At 39.0% G+C, this 16,333-nt stretch overlaps 1 protein-coding gene across 10 annotated transcripts in view; it reads right to left on the bottom strand.

The window, feature by feature from the left end:
* Positions 1-126: 126 nt before the first annotated feature.
* The window catches only part of BTBD10 (BTB domain containing 10), a 49,576-nt gene continuing 33,369 nt past the window's right edge, over positions 127-16,333 (bottom strand). For all 10 annotated transcript variants that reach the window (XM_045012853.1, XM_045012854.1, XM_045012845.1 and 7 more), the window contains 6 exons: positions 11,108-11,393; positions 8,030-8,132; positions 7,003-7,123; positions 5,095-5,292; positions 2,858-2,968; positions 127-1,275 (listed from right to left, as the gene is read on the bottom strand). In XM_045012853.1, the coding sequence (XP_044868788.1) occupies positions 965-1,275; positions 2,858-2,968; positions 5,095-5,292; positions 7,003-7,123; positions 8,030-8,132; positions 11,108-11,393 (1,130 nt within the window). In that variant the 3' untranslated portion in view covers positions 127-964. The remainder of the gene's footprint in view (positions 1,276-2,857; positions 2,969-5,094; positions 5,293-7,002; positions 7,124-8,029; positions 8,133-11,107; positions 11,394-16,333) is intronic.

The following is a 16,333-nucleotide window of genomic DNA, read 5'->3' as shown; positions in this document are numbered from 1 at the left end:
CATCATTAACATATTATATTCCTCCTCTAAGACTAGAGGTGGAGAAGGAGTAAGTGCACAGTCAGTCACTGGAATTTCTACCTAGTATACATAATCTTTGGTAAGGGATAACTCGTGTCAAACTGATTAAAATAATGGAAATTTTATTTGAATGAAAAACTTGAATTTACAATCATTTAATAAATGAAGAGTGAACCATCTGCATTTTTCTATTCCATGACACTTATTACAAACTTTTACTAAATAAATATTTCCATCAACAAATTCAAGTAAGGCAAAATTTAAGAGAAATCCCCCTATCAGTTGTTCACAATCCTTGAACATAGCTCACATTACAAACAAGTGAAAAAATTCACTGGAGAAATTTGAGTTGGGCAGGATGTTAAACGGGTAATTTAATAATATCCTCAATCCAAAAACCCCAGTGGTAATCATTTTGTGCTCAATCATATACAATACATTTAAGAATCCATCTATTCAGAGCAAACTATTTACATTTAAATGAGTAGAAAGATTTTGATAGAAGCACTTTGTTAGAGTTAGCATTGTGCAACACATTTATAAAACATGGCTTTGAGAATCCATTTATCAAGCAGCCATTCATAAAGTGCTACTATCAATTCTGATTCTGCATTTTGCCTTCCATGTAACAATATTGAATGTACAGTAGCCAGCAGATCCCATTGTTTTTTGATGGGCCTAGCATGAGAAGGACAGTCCAGCATACAAATAACCAATATCGCAAACCTACTCAAACAAATACATGTACATAACTGGAACTTCAGGATGTTTTAGTTGTACTCTTTAAAAACCACGATTAGATACTCCTTTGGTCTCTAAGAAAGCCCATTCTGCAATATCCTAAACACTGTGTTACACAATGAAGAAAAGCTGGAATTGCAGTGCAGTATGAGAGAGAGTCACTTTTCAAAGTAGCATGCTTTTGTTTGAATAAGAATCTGAATCAGAGTGCTGGGTTTAGTCCCTCCGGGTCCACATCATTGTTGCTGGGTGGAGGATGAATAGGTAGAATATCCAGCTCATCCACTTGTGGTGTGGGGTGCATTACCACTAGCTGGTCCTGGGGGATATCTGCTGCAGCTGCTGCTAGGTTTGTAATAGATTTACTTTTTACACACTGAAAGTCAACATGCCGACTCTTTCCTTCTTCTTTTTCCCAAGACATCCGAATGAATGGTCTTTGGACATAGTTGTAAATCACCTCTGGCCTCCCACCTGGCCGTTTCTTCACTTTTTCTTTGTATGTGGGGTAACCTAAAAATATTAGAACAAAATGACAATTAAAGTTTCCAGTACTACTTAGCTCAAAGTTCTCCTTCACCAGCTCAAATTCAGAGCATGTGCACAACCACCCAGCCGGAAGGCTGGGACAAAATGTAGATAAGCAAGTCCATTTCCAGATTAGCATACAGAATGATGCCGACACCACCATGTTTTGTTGTTTTGTTTTTTAAACACCAGGCATTCCCCAGTTTACAAACCAAACACAAAAACTTATAAACATTAGCCAAAATCCAAGGGGAAAAAATGCTAAGGCCATTTACTACTAAAGTAAGTCTTTCTAGACCTAGTGAAGAGAGTGCCTGCAAAAGTAATGTTAGTAACTCTCCCCTCCAGACAGAATGCTGGTATGCTCCCTCATAGCACTGTTGGCCTGGTGAGCAAGGGATGAGGTTTGAGATGTGAACCCCCAGAGTGGTGAAACAATAATATACTGTCATGAGTTCTCCAGGCTGGGTCCCAAGCATTTTTCCCCTCATTTCAAACACTGACTAGTGACAATAGTACATTACTATAAATTCTGCAGCAAAGCAAAACTGGTTTCCATATTTGTTTTGGGGGTAGGAAGAGAAAGATGCAGTCAAGTGATATTTTATTTCTCATTACTAAGTATGGAAAGTTGTCTCCAGCGGGGCCCAGACGCTGCATTTGTGGGACTATTTATTTAAGATCATAACCAAGTTCACTTTCCTTAAATCACCACTACTGGGCTTCTGGGAGCCAAGTTCAAGACTAACTCAGTTCTTGTTCCTGCACTCATGCTCTAAAAATGTAGGGACACTAAACACTTCAGCTACCCTTTGTCTGACCAAAGTTGTGCTAATGAGGTCTAAACGGAACAGAGTCCAGCCCTTCTAGGCTAGAAGAAGGTCGTCATGAATACAGCTGGCCAACACTGTTCAAACTACTTTTGAGGGAGAATTTTTCTAGACAATTTCCACATAATCTGACTTACTGCTTTTTTGAGTTACAAAATTCTTCTTTATGGAAAACCAGTGTTCAGTAAGCTTAAAAAGCTTTTCCTATTTTTCTACGAGCAGAGTAGACAGCAGAGGACAAGATCCTTAAAGCTCTCTACAGTTCAGAGTGACCCAATTCCTTCCTTCCTCTCTCTTCCCCCACAGCCCACTCATGGCAGCTTTCTTCTATAGAAGACTATGAGAGGGGTCAGTTTGTCTATGTGAGCAGGTCATGGGAAATATTTTTATATATAATTTTACATTAAAAAGCTCCATTATGAGATTATTTAGATTGCAAAGAAAACACTTGAAAGTTAGGAAATCCAGAATTAAGATCACAGCATGCAGCTCAACCATCCACTCATTGATAAGTCAAAGAAAGCTCTGCAGTGGGAAGGTGTGTTAGAATTTGGACACAAGATAAGTCAACAGGCTGAACAAATTAGTTTCCACCATAAAACAGACTAATAGGCTAATACCACTGACTTACAATAGCTCATATAGCAAGGTAGGGACAGTGGCTGTACAGAGGGGCAGAAGCCCAGAAATACCCTTTGCCAAAGGATTAGCTTGGAAGCAATGAAAATTACTCTTACCTTCAATACCCAATCGAATCTTCTTGAGCCCCCTTTCCTTCAGAACTGATTTGGCCACATCTCTGTTTTCAATATACTTGAAGAATCTATACAACTTTGTGCTGTAAATAACTGGGGAAATTGCATTTCAGAGATTAATAAAAAGTTGTACTGGAAGTTTTTAGCCTCTAGTTAGTTGTACAATGAAGATGGTCTAAGAGGTGTTTACAAATGAGGCCAGAGGGGGTTGATAAACACCACAATGTAAAGTTACCTAGAATTCAACCGTATGGGTGGATCATGAGCTCATATTCCATCATCCTATTTAAATCTATAATTCCAGTTGAAACTTTTGAAAAAGTTCCTAGGATGTTATAAGTCAACTAAGATTGAAATAGGAGAAAAATAAAGGCATATTTTCAAAAACAGTTACAGGGTATTGTCAACTGATGGTCTGGATGGTTTCTCCCACTGATTTCATTCATGTTTTTATAGACTGATGTTTTCTTGAAGGCACTCAGAATGGAGACATGGCAGAGTCAGTAGTGTAAATTAAACTACAATGAATCCCAAGAAAGGTAAGATGTGTTCCGCAGCTGGACAGATTGGCAAGCATTTTAACATGTGTGCAGGGCAATCTACTTAGCAAGTGGATTAGAGTTAAGCTTTGGTTATTTCTTTTAGAGAAAAAAAGTTTCCTAAAAGGGCAGACACTCCATTGACAAGTAGCCTACTAAATACAGAGGAGACTAATCAGTAGTTTAGGTTAGTAGTCCACGACCCTTTCCTGTTTTCAAGCTATGTTACTTCTCGAAAAACAGGAATTGCAGAGATTTACACACAAAAAAGACCCCTTCACAAGCTGTTTAGGATTCCCAGAGAAAACATGAGTGTGTAATAAACAGGGCTTTGGAGTGGAGTGCGGAGCTGGAGCGTGGAGCAGCTCCGGAGCAGTGGAGCTGCAGGTTTTTGCCTGGAGCTGGAGTGGAGCCCTGGTGGTAAAGCAGAACTCATTACTTTTTTTTTTTTTTTTTTTTTTAATTGAGACAGTTATTGCCTCCTTAAGATCGCTAGACGTCTGACCAGTCTTCTTTGCTTTGCTCTGCTAGAACAGTGACATTACTTATACTTGGGCTTGGAAGTATTAGATTTTTATTGATAAATGTCAGTAAACATCAATGTCACCATGTACACAAACTGACAAAAATATTTCCATTAATAATTAAAATTTATAGACAAGCAAAGAAAGAAAAATGCTGTTTGAGAACTTAGTGATTTAAGTTTACTTATTTTGTATATTTTGACATGACACGTTGACCATGTGTTTTAACAGTTATAAAGCTTTAACTTTTTGAATCTCAACATCTGTCATTGTCTGACCCCTCTATTCTCTGACTATAAATTCCAACTGTGAAAATTTAAATTAATAAAAATAAAAAAATTGTTAAAAATAAACATTAGTATTTTCCGTTGAAATTAAAAAAAATAAAAATCAAATTCTGCCATGCCTACACATACAGTCTGAAATTATTTTCAACTAAACTATTTTCATTCCCTCATATACAGAGGGGGGTGGGAGGGAGAGAGAAGAAACACAAGTTTCTCAAGATTAAAATTCACCTTGACTGAGTTTTTGGTAAAGTTTTAACAAAAAAGATACTTGAGAGGTTTGCATAGTGTCAGATTAAAGAAAGCCTTTGAGGGCCTTTTATTTTGTTAGAGCCAAAAAAGTCAACTTTTTAAATAAATTGAATCCATGTACTCAGACTGGAAAGGAACTTCAAACTGCACAAAGATACTGCGCATGAGCAAAAGGGAATTCGTTATCAATTGCTTCTAACTTATTTATGGACCAAAATGTTAAAAATGTTTTCATAACAAAGTAAGAGAACACTGGCTCGTGCACTCGATCCATTTATCTTCTGTAAACCAATTCTTCATTTTAAAGTAGAACTGGCCAAAAATGGGAATCATTCTTCAAATGCTTTCCAACTAGCTCTGTTTGAAAGTATTTTTCCCCTCAACTGCTTGTGTCCTTTATTTTATTCCGGTCTTTGAACAGAGTGCAATTTAACATGGCTGCATTTTCTTGACTTCAATTGATACAGCATATCATCACACCAAATACAAATCATCTGCACACTAGTAGCAGTGAGGATCTTGTAAAACTCTGATAGTACCTGAGTTTAATACTGATGCATTGTCAACAAAGCACTTTGGTAGAGCTAAATTCAATACAAGTATAAAATCAGACTTACTTTGAGAATATTCCTCTCCCATCTGTGGAGGATACTCTTCATCCCAATCAACCACATCATCATCCGTAAGCACAACAATGTGGCACTCTCTCTCGCCGCTTTGGGCACTAGCTACCATCAGTGGAAGAATCATTTCTTCAAGGTAAAATTCAAACTGTCTGCGAGCACCATCATTTGATAATTCATGCATAAGAGCACCTGAAATCAAACCCATGAAAAGCGTACTGACATTGGGAATCGTGGTAGAGAACTGCAGGCTGGAATTAAAACTGAACAGCGGCACACATCCGCCCATAACGAAAAAAACAAGGCATAAGTCAATTTCTTTGACTGTTAAGTGGCCTGATAGATTTCCTTCAGTTTATTAGTAAGAGCTAAAGCAGAACTGCCTTTCAATTTAAATAGCCAGAAATAATGTGTCAAGGTTTGTGTAGGAAAGATTGTCTTGCAATTTGATATTCTCCTGTCAAACAGAGTAACCTGATAACTAGGTTATGCAACCATGTCTTTCTACATTAAGTGATAACATTTTTCTTGTATTTCTGGTACATGTATGATAGTGATTTGTAAAATTCTCCTCGTATTTGCTAAAAAAAAAGTTTACAGTATCCTAGCAGTCCAGGATAGGAGAGAAACAAGGTATGTAAGGTAATAGCTTTTATCTGACTAACTTCTGTTGGTAGAAGGTGTCAGGCAAGAGTTAAAATTTAGCTAACAGCTAAGAGAGAAACCACATATCAAGCAGGAATGCTTTAGAAGCCCAAGGATACTGACAACTGTAAATACTTGATAAACTTATATGGTCAAATGTCCGCCCAGTAACTCAGCTCTTAGAACAGAACAAACCCTCCCTTCACAGCCCTCTGGATATTGTAAACCCTCACACCCTCCCCACCCCACCCCTTCGCCTTAAGGTATTCATGAATAATTGATGTAATCAAAACAGTTTGATGCCTATGTTCTGTCCCTGTCACTGTCATGTTAAATGCAGTCTCTGTCTCTGAAACGTTTGTCTTGTCTCTGTAAGAACAAGATAAATGCAAATGAAGTGATAAAAGAAAGGTATATAATTGGTCACTGTAACTTCACACCTTTGAAGCTGTTTATCAGTCTTCCCGGTACCGTGAATAAACCCCCTTAAGTATTGTCTGTGCTTGCCTGATTTTTGGGGAAAAGAATCTCTTTACTTAACAAAGGTACAAGCTTTCAAGCTACACAGAGCTCTTCTTCCGGTCTCAATTCTGAGGAATTCCCTCTAGGTGGGATATTTACACTAATATGAAATTACAACTATCAGAAATATAGACTCATGAATGGAAAAACGAGTGTGCCAGTATATTGCTTAAAAACTTGAAATACTATCTAGGATACACTTTTTATTTATTAAAAATTTTGTGCCTACTCTATTTGGACCAAAAGACTTGTTTAAGTATTGGCTCTTCTAAGCCTGGAAAATACGTCATAGATGCTAAACACTGTATTTTATACATCCATGTCTCATCAAGACAGCTTGTCACTTTTACTGTAAAAACACTGACATTAGAGAATGACCAACGTTCTAAGTAACAAATGATGGGGAGATCTGTTCATTAACTTCACCTTATGAATTTGTTCCCAAAAGATCTCTGCTGTCAACCAACTGCTGATCTTTCTCAACTTGTCTACACAAGGATATACATGAATAAATAAGGACTTTAAAGAGGCACCTGTTACAAGGGTTGTGCTGATCTGGTGCACAGGAGGGAGTAGAAAAGAGAAAGTTTGATCCCCCACAACATTTTACACATTCCAGATTATGCATCTGATTTTCTTGCAATATTTTACAGTAACATCAAGACTAAGTAAACTATGTGTACATTTTAATTGACAAATGTACACTACAATTATTGTAATAAATTCCATACTTACTGAGATCTCTACATTTGATAGTACTATATTCAAAGGAGATGCAAAGATAGTCACATGCTTCTCTTAGTTCAGGAATAGATATTCCGTCAGGACAACGTATTATCCCAGTCTTATAGTAATCCTTATAAAATAGAAAAAGCACAAATATTAGACTAAACTGTCTGCTGATAGAAACATTTCATTCACCAATAAAGGACTTTTTCCACATTCATAAATCCTAATGCTTTGTATTGCAATCTTCAAAAACAAAGACTGAACCACATGATTAATATGTTCAAAATATGTTTATCCTCAGACTCAGAGCTTCCAGAATAGAAGGGCCACTCTCAAGTGAAAAGTCATTTTAAAGTTTTAGCTGTATTAAGTTTATTTTAAATTTCAAATTCTTGAAACCGAACATTTAAGTATGACATTTATTTATACGGTTTACTATTTACACGTCACTCAGCTTCTACCACTCTAGCTCAGCCAACAAAGCAGTATTGCAGCCGGACTGCATTGTGATAATGTTTAAGGCAGTCTAATTTTCTTTGCAGACTGCACTTCGCATTTTTCTGCAAGTGTAACTGCCACCTACAGTATGTTCTGTTGAAATAACTTGTTTCATCCACTGCAAAAGAATCAAGAACAAGAACTGATAAAATAAAGCCACAATGGCTTTTTGAATTTTAAGTTTACAAAAAAGCTGTTTAAAAATAAGTGAAATCTTTCATAATCCTTGATTCCTGAGGCTTAGCCAAACCCCTGGAGTATCTGGCTGGAAGCACAACTGCACTTAAAAATAAAAGGAGCATTTCCATATCAAGGTATTCTTTCAAAAGGAAATATAATCACTTATTTATAGAAGATTGTATTTAAAAAGTCACATCAAGCAGAGAAATATTGCCTCACCAGGATCTCTGTCAAACTTCTATTATGTGCCTGTGTAGTTTTTAAATATAGAAAGTGTTCAGCTTTTCCAGTTTCAGGGATTATAAAATCCACACCGCCTGTAGGCTAAATTGTACTATTGAAAATAAAAGATCACCAGAATAGCACGAAACACAGTTGAGCCAATTCCTTCAGCTACTTCGTATTCTCCCTTTTCATTGGGACGGGTGAAGTTATGTTCTCTGCCTGATCCAAACATCCTATTGAACAGAATGACAATTCAGTTAGAACTCACTTCAGATTTACAAGGAACTTAGATGAAGCACAACATGCTAAAACTGCAGATGTAATGGCAAAGAATTCACACTCCAGCTTGAAAGTTATTGACCCTATACAAGAGGAGATATTTGTGCACTGTTCAGCAGAGCTGGCCAAAACTTGGAATTTCCATTCATGGACATTTCAAAGTTTGATTTAGTTCCAAACTGGAATGAAAACAAGTAATTTCAAAACCTCCTGCAAAACAAAATTCTGAAAAAAAATTCTATCAAAAAAAATTCAAACGTTTCATGTTGAAACAAAACGTTCATGTTGATGTTTCATGTTGATGATCGGAGAGTGGTTGTACACAATAATAAGAGGAACACATTCTTCCTGAAGGTTGAGGGCACTGCCTCTGCAGCATTCCCAGTTTTCAAAGTGGGGTATCCAGCTCATTCTCAGGTATATTATCATTATACTCCCCATTCTACTGGGCTCTGCTCACATCTCTTAGTTCATCCTCCTACCTCTGCTTCTGGTTCCTACCATTTCCCCCCATAAAGTGCTTCCAGTGGAGGATTTTGCTTGTGCCACTGCTATACATAGCACATCGACAAGTACTGGCAGCAGTAAAGGGAAAGTAAATAGGATTGCACACATTGCAATTAACACTGCTGGTAGCAGCCTAATGTAACCGAGAAAGCATTCTGTGGTGAAACAGCACCGACACAATTCTCCACTGTGGAATTCTCCTGAGCTATCATTTTAAAAATGTAAGTTTAACATGGGGAAATAGTGATCCAAGTGCTCTTAAAACTCTACTCAATGTATTAATAGGAGTTATGTGCATATTATGGAAGAATATCTCCTATGAAGTACAGTTTTACTAGCTGTGCTTCCCAGTTAAAACTGCCGATCTTCATTAATAAGGGAGACCACAATCTTAAAGAGGATAGACTTTCAGTAGTTTTGAAAACTCCAGCTACTGCTTTTACACTTTTCATAAACATCAAGCTGTATCCATTATTTTATATCAGACGCAAAGCTGAAACGCTGCTTTATTTTTTTTTAAAACCCACAAACAGGCTTTAAGGCATAAAGTGTTATGCTTTTATCCATCTTATACCATTAGACATATTACTTTAAAAATGCACCCAGTTCCCAAAAAAAAGGTTCTGCATATCAAGGGCAAATGCCTAGTCTGAGTCACTTTTGTATTAATATAGGAGGGCAGCCTTTACATTCATATCCATGCCCTTGTTTAATGAGTGAGTTTAATATTTTTAATTTATGAAAGTGAGAGTCCAATAGGTTCTATTAGGCTTTAGGCAAAGAATAAGTCTTCACCATGGTAACTTTCAATTCCAAGTAGACTCTGGTTAAGTGGTTCTTGCTCAATGCCCTGCCAACTGGTGCTGGAGAAGGAGCAACATTACATGTTATTTTTAGACCAACATTTTTACTAATAACCTACTTTTGAACTACAGAATAAGTACAGAATAAGCTTGTTCATTAGACCAATCCCTAGAGGAGAGACTAACCTAATGATGTCTCAACTACACAAGAGCTTTAGTATTTTTTCACTAGGTGTCTATCCCCTAAGTCAATGACAAAGGAGACAAATTTGCTGTTTTATATACTGAAATGCATTTTGTTTCCCACCCACTCCCCACATATGTCAAAAACATTTCCTTTCATCTATTATGCCACCTCATAATAAAGAATAAAGACGGTTAAAGAGACTGGTTTTGCCTTAATTCCAGTTGTTTTGTTTCATTGTGTTTGTTCTTTTGGCACATAATCACAAAAGGACAACAACAAAGTTACTATTTAATCCTCCCATTGGTCATTTGAACAAAGCATGAGATATCATTTTTACCACCTACACCTTGGCAAGAACCTCCATCCAGACATATTTAAAAATATGACAGCATGAGTGCTCTGCTGAGACACAGCCATGTTTCACGTGAACATGTCGCACAAGGGTAAATACAGAGTAGCACAACAATTTGGTACTCCAGCATGAGAGACCCCTGAATGTCTCATCAAGAAGAAAAAGTAACCCTTAAACATAGGAAATGGGAAAGTGCCTGGCGCCAGGCAGGTTGACCCAAAGGCTCTTTTCTGACCCATTAAATTTATTAAAAATACACAAAATATTAAAGTCAACACTGAATATTAAAGCAATGCCTCTGATAATTTTTCATTCAACAATTTACCACTTCTTTAAGTGTTTTGATTCTCTTTGCTAATAAACACTGCCAACTATCTGCATTGCAAGGCCATGTCACTCAGTCTCATAGAAACAGGGCATGTCACTTTAGAAGACAGGAATTTGTGGGTGTTGAGCACCATTCTGACTTTTCAACTGACTAGAACAAGATAATCCATATCTTCCTGAATGGCTTTCCTTCACTCTATTATCCCAGAGGTTAGGTATGGTTCATTGCTTTGCTATCATAAAAAATGAATTAAGAAGGGCAAGTGTCCAGATAATCCCAACGCTCACTGGTTCAATGCAAAACCAGTTGCTTTGTAAACTGACTACAGTGCAGGACTGCATTTCTGAAAAATGAGAAAACAGACTGGCTCAAAGCAACGTACGGCAAGAGAAGGGGAAGCAAAGCTTCCATTAACAGATGAATGCTTCATTTCCTCTCTGAGAAACAGCTTGCCATTTTTTTCATTTCACAGATTCCTAACTACCTTTTTAACTATTCATTTCACAAGGATGTTCTCTCTTGGATACAACTAATTGTGTTACTAACTCAGTCACAAAATCATGCAAAGTGAAATACAGGAAAGTAGAACTTACACAGTAACTATGTTTTTAAAAAAAATATTAAAACAATTAAAGATAAAACATTAGCAGACAAAAACATTAGTGTTCAACATTTGTTTACAAAAAAGCAATTCAAATAGATTCAAGAAATGTTTAGAGTACTGTATCGTGCAGAGTAATAATGATACCAACCTGCCCAACATTGTATTAGGCTGTGCAGTAAAAATCGAAGGATCTACAACAAATCTAGTGTTGTCCACTATAAGAGTAACTCGTTCAGAGGTTCTTACACTCCGGGCTCCTTCTTTTGCATTCTCATATACAAATACCATTTCCCCTGCAGTCTTGCAACTCCCATCTGAACTTGACTGGCTACTGTTTCTACTGCTGTTCCCAACACTACTATTGGAACCATTTGGGGAAGTTTTCTGAGGACGAGGACTGCTTGGCCGAGATGAACTGTGATCCTTTTCTCGATCTAAAAACAGAAATGGAGGGGAAGGAAAGTCAGAATTTTAGGTTTACAAGAGCTCGTCAGACCATCTACCTTATTTAACAAAAACAAACAACCATGAACGTGGTGGCCTGATTAACTGAAAAAAGTCTTAGGACTTGTCTACACAACAAGTTATTGCATGGCAAGTATAGCACTGTAGTGAGGCGGGGTGGCTCCACTCTTGCCCAGAGGAGGGAGAGCCCAGCCAGAGGCCAGAGTGGGCGGAGCCACAGAGCGCTGGGCCCGCCCCTCAAAGGGTCAGGCGGCAACCCGGAACTATAAAAGCCGGCCCTCAGAACTCAGTCAGGCCCCAGCCGGCGGAAAGAGCGGACGTACCTCAGCGAGCTCGAGACTGGGAAGCCCCTGCGACTCAGGGCAGCCGCCCAGACTGGCCTGAGCTTCCCCACGCCTGCTGCTACCCGGAGGAGCCGCCGGAGCTTCCCCGCGCCTGCTGCTACCCGGAGGAGCCGCCGGAGCTATCCTGGCCCGACTACCCCAAGGAACTGCCGGACCTGTCACCCAGCCCCGGCCGCAACGAGCCCATGCTCGTGGACCCTCCAGAGGCCAACGTTAGGACCCAGGTAGGCCCCAAGGGGGAGTTCGGAAGTAGCCCGGGGGCAGCCGACCCCAGTCAGGCTGCAGCCTTACCGGAGCCTATGTCAGTGTGTTGCGGTCAGGATCCCCACTGACTGACCAGCGGAGTGATGGCCGCTGCTAGGGCCCCGGGCTGGGACGCAGTGGAGTGAGAGGGCCTGCATCCCCCCTGCCACCCCACCCCGGGGTGGCAGACTCCCCCTCTCCCTGGCCTGAAGAGGCCACTACCTTAACTGTTGCCGTTGCTCAGCCCTGAACCAAAGGCCTGAGCTTTCTGACTCTGTGTTTGCTGCCCCACCCTGACCAAGAGCTGGGCCTTAAAACTGTTGCCGTTGCTCAGCCTGGACCAAAGGCCTGAGCTTTTTGATTCTGTGTTTGTTGCCTGCCCTGACCTAGGCCGGGCCCTCAATTGTTACTGTTGCTCCGCCCTGCCGGAGGCCCCGAGCCCCTTGCCCACCGGGCAGGCAACTACCGCTAGGACTGCCGGGCAATTTTTCCTGGACCAATCGGAGCATAGTGAGCCGGGGTGGCTCCCCTCATCCCCCCGGAGAGGGTCGAGCCCCGGCCACTCGCTTACAAGCACATTAGCTTACTATGCAGTAACATCCTGCGTGGACATTGCTGCAGCACAGTGGAGGTCCCAGGGTGGAATTTAACATACCAATACTTCCACATAGGAAGTTATTGAGCAGCATGCTGGTATGCAGTAGACTCACACACTGGCTTGCAGAGCCAGCCCTTAAAAGCTAAAGACTAATAAGACAACCCAAATATTTTACATTTGACAACACATCAAATCCTGCTACATTTTCAACCAAAGTTGCCATTTCCTAGATATAAGCATCCTTTTCTCCCAGAAAGAGTTCCTGAGAAAATTTAACATTCCATTTTCAGAGGAGAGGTTCAGTGCATTGTATGAGTTGAGTTTCCAGCAAATTAAAACAAAGGCATCATATTTTAAAAATACTGCTTTGTAACAGCAGTTAAGCTTTTGCAGTGTTCTGTACCATCTGCATCAACCCTGTTACTATTCTCTGGTGAGTCACTAACGACCAGAAACTGTCAAAGGACTTATTATATGCTTCCAACTAGTGGTGTACCTAGTAGTCTCGTTACCTGCCAAGTGGAGGCCAGCAGCAGATACTTCACAAAAAGCAACAAAAAAGGCCATAGTGGACAATGAGGAATAACATGCCTGTAGGGGAAATTTCTACCTAACCCTATCAGTCAGTGGTTAACTTAAGCCCTGGAGCATGAGGATTTATATCCATTATAAAAAAGGATTTTAATCCTCGCTATTATTGTGGATGTGCTCATCTGTAAAATCTCTAATCTCTTGACTTCTAAGCAACTCTTGACCTCAATGAGATCTTGCGACAAAATACTGCAACATTTATACATGGGTGGGGGTGAGAGAATCAATTTAACATCTGCCGTTCAGTTTCATTGTAATATTGCCATTTACTTTCTATATACCAGTCCTAATTTCGTATACCTCACATCCCTTGTCGTGTGTTTCCTCTCTAAACTTTCTCAGTCTTTTCCCTCTTTATACCATTCCATGCCTCTAACCATTTATACCACTTGGACCAATGATTTAAAAGTCGCTTGATTTTTTTTTTTTAATCTGTTTTAAATCAGGTTGAGGCTTTGTAAAAATTAATTTGAAAATCTGTGCTATGGAATTTTACACTAAAATGTATAATAAAAATACAGCATTTATAATTGTATTAAGTATCACTAATGATAGGATATATTATTTAAGATTACAGAACTGCTGTAGGCAAAAAACAAAAACTTAAATGTTAAGGCCCTGATCTTACAAACAGCCAGATGACACAACTTTACTCACATGAATAATCCCATTGATTTAAATGGGACAACTTGTGTGTTTAAGATTAAACACGAACCGTAAGTGTTTCTAGCATCAGGGGCTAACATTTTTATTAAAAGCTTTCTTTCTAGCATAAAATCATTGTCATTTCAAAACAAAATGAACAATATAAGCAACAATGCAATGTTTAGAGACTTGATACATTAGCAAAATTACTGAATTTTTTTTATATACAATCCAAAAGTTTGAAAACAGGCATGTAAAGTCAGACCCCTAGGATTGGTATTTTCAAAAGCACTGAAGCGATTCAGAAGCACGAAGGAGGAGGAGTTGGGTGGTTGAATCATTTCAGCCTTCTTAATTTGTGGATGTTCTATAGGTCAAAAGTTGGATTTAATTACAAAGCTACAACGGCTATTTACTTATCAATTTTCTGTTGCTTTCACAGTAAGAATGTTAATGAGACCCTGGAGTTATCTTTTTTTGGCACAGTTGAGTATTTTAAGTATGACATTTCTCCATAGAAAAAAAATCCATGTAAAATCTAAAGTGACACTAATTAGGAATCTTACAAGTACAAAACATCCACTTTAGCAATTTAGTACAAAATGGGAAGTAAAGCAGCTTTGGCTTCTTTGTTTTAAAATAGATATATATCATGGATTTTACCCACCATGCTTTGTGTTCTTATACTGTGACCAAGTCACCCCCTCCATTCTTAGGGGCAGAAGCACAGGGGCCCACTTCCATTCAGGAACAGAAGGAGTAGTAGCAGGTATTCTCTCCCACCCACAGAGAAAATGGTGGTGACAGGGGACCGCCTTCACCCCCATACATACCTACTCTAGAAGGGGGAACTTTGTATTTAAGCTTACTATTGAGATGCATGGGAAGTTTGCGCCTCTCAGAGCTATCATTTCACTCTGCCTGCCTGAGTCTGCAGACCTCACTGCATTGATTACATTCATTCAAGTTCTTCTTCACAACTGTGATAGCCAGATATTTGATATTTCTTAAAAAAAATAAAAGCTCAGATTCTGATATAATCACATGACTCCAGAAGATGGGGCCCTACATGCAGGCCTATAATTTGTATGCGTCATCTGTTTCCAACTGAAAAAGAAATGAAAGTGTGTGGGGTTTTTTTTAAACCAAATACTGCATTTCTTGGCAACTAACAGAAAATTGCATGTTAGAAAAGGCCAGGATTGTTCCTAAAGTAGCACTTAGAAAACTGATAGCTTTTGTCAAAAGCAAAGAGGCAGATGACTTTGCATCCTTCAAGTTCTGGGAGGCAGATAATATTCCTATAATTGACAATGAATGGAACACTGCTGAAGAGGACATTGGCACTTGTTGGATTTGGGGACTTAAGGATTGTTCTCAATTGCCTCAATTCTGGATAGACAAGGTGGGGGAGGTAATATCTTTTATTGGACCAACTTTGTTGCTGAGAGAGACAAGCTTTAGAGTCTGGGCAAGGTACTCGGTGTCACAGCTAAACAGAAGGTTGAACAGCTACTCTCTAGTAATCACCACATGGAGTGAGCATCTCTATACGCAATCACCTATTTTTGAAATCATACTCAGTGCAGCAAAGGAAAATACAGCCCAGTAATTGCAGAAAATATTTAAAAACCTTTAAAATGTCACCTCTATTAAATATAAAAACATGTGAGTAAGTTGCGTCTCTGCTCTTTCATGATCTGTGACTAGACCTGCATCTCTCTCGTGATCTCTCATGTCTACCACTAGTACTATGGAGGATCATTTTGAAGGGAAAAAATTACAGCATTTTGAAGGGAAAAAATTACAGCAGTCCTTCCACCAACACCATTTAACTTTCCTCATTCTGCTAGTGAGGATTATCCCAGAGACCAGATTTTATTTATAAGTCGCAATCTACTGTTATCTCATAGAAAATAGTTCTCAATGGCTAAAGCAGAATAGTAACAATGGCTTTACTGGAACAAAGAATGAAAATGTGAACATAAACCTTCACTTTCACTCTCAACCCTATAGTAGTAGGGGAAGCAATGCTACTTGTGCTCTTCAGAAAGAAAGCGCGTTCAGAATTTAGGAGTAAGTTAGTCCAATTCAAAGTCTGCTTTGCCCAGTATTGCAACAGTTCCACTATTGCCTTAAAATGTTAACGCACAAACTTTAGTAGGACTAGACTGTTTTACACCCCACAAACAGCAAGGTAGGGATGCTCATTTCCAAGCTTGCTTTTGGAACTGGAAAAATGCAGTTTACTTCAGAGCTAGAATCAAGTAAGATTTCATGTGTAAATTTGAGATCCTATAAAAATCCAGCTGTTTGACATTATGTTTCTATTACTGACATGACATGAGGGCTAATCATATCCAACAAGTCATTCTGGCTATATTTCAGCAGCTGTGCCAGACTCAAAGAAACATTTAGCATTTTGTTCATCCCACGATGTCTGTTTCCATCTGGTACACCAGCTCCTTCTCCTATGTCACCTCCTAGA

The sequence above is a fragment of the Mauremys mutica genome, chromosome 4, assembly GCF_020497125.1.
Source record: "Mauremys mutica isolate MM-2020 ecotype Southern chromosome 4, ASM2049712v1, whole genome shotgun sequence".
NCBI classification, from domain to species: Eukaryota; Metazoa; Chordata; order Testudines; family Geoemydidae; genus Mauremys; species Mauremys mutica.
This window is presented reverse-complemented; position numbering and strand designations above follow the sequence as displayed.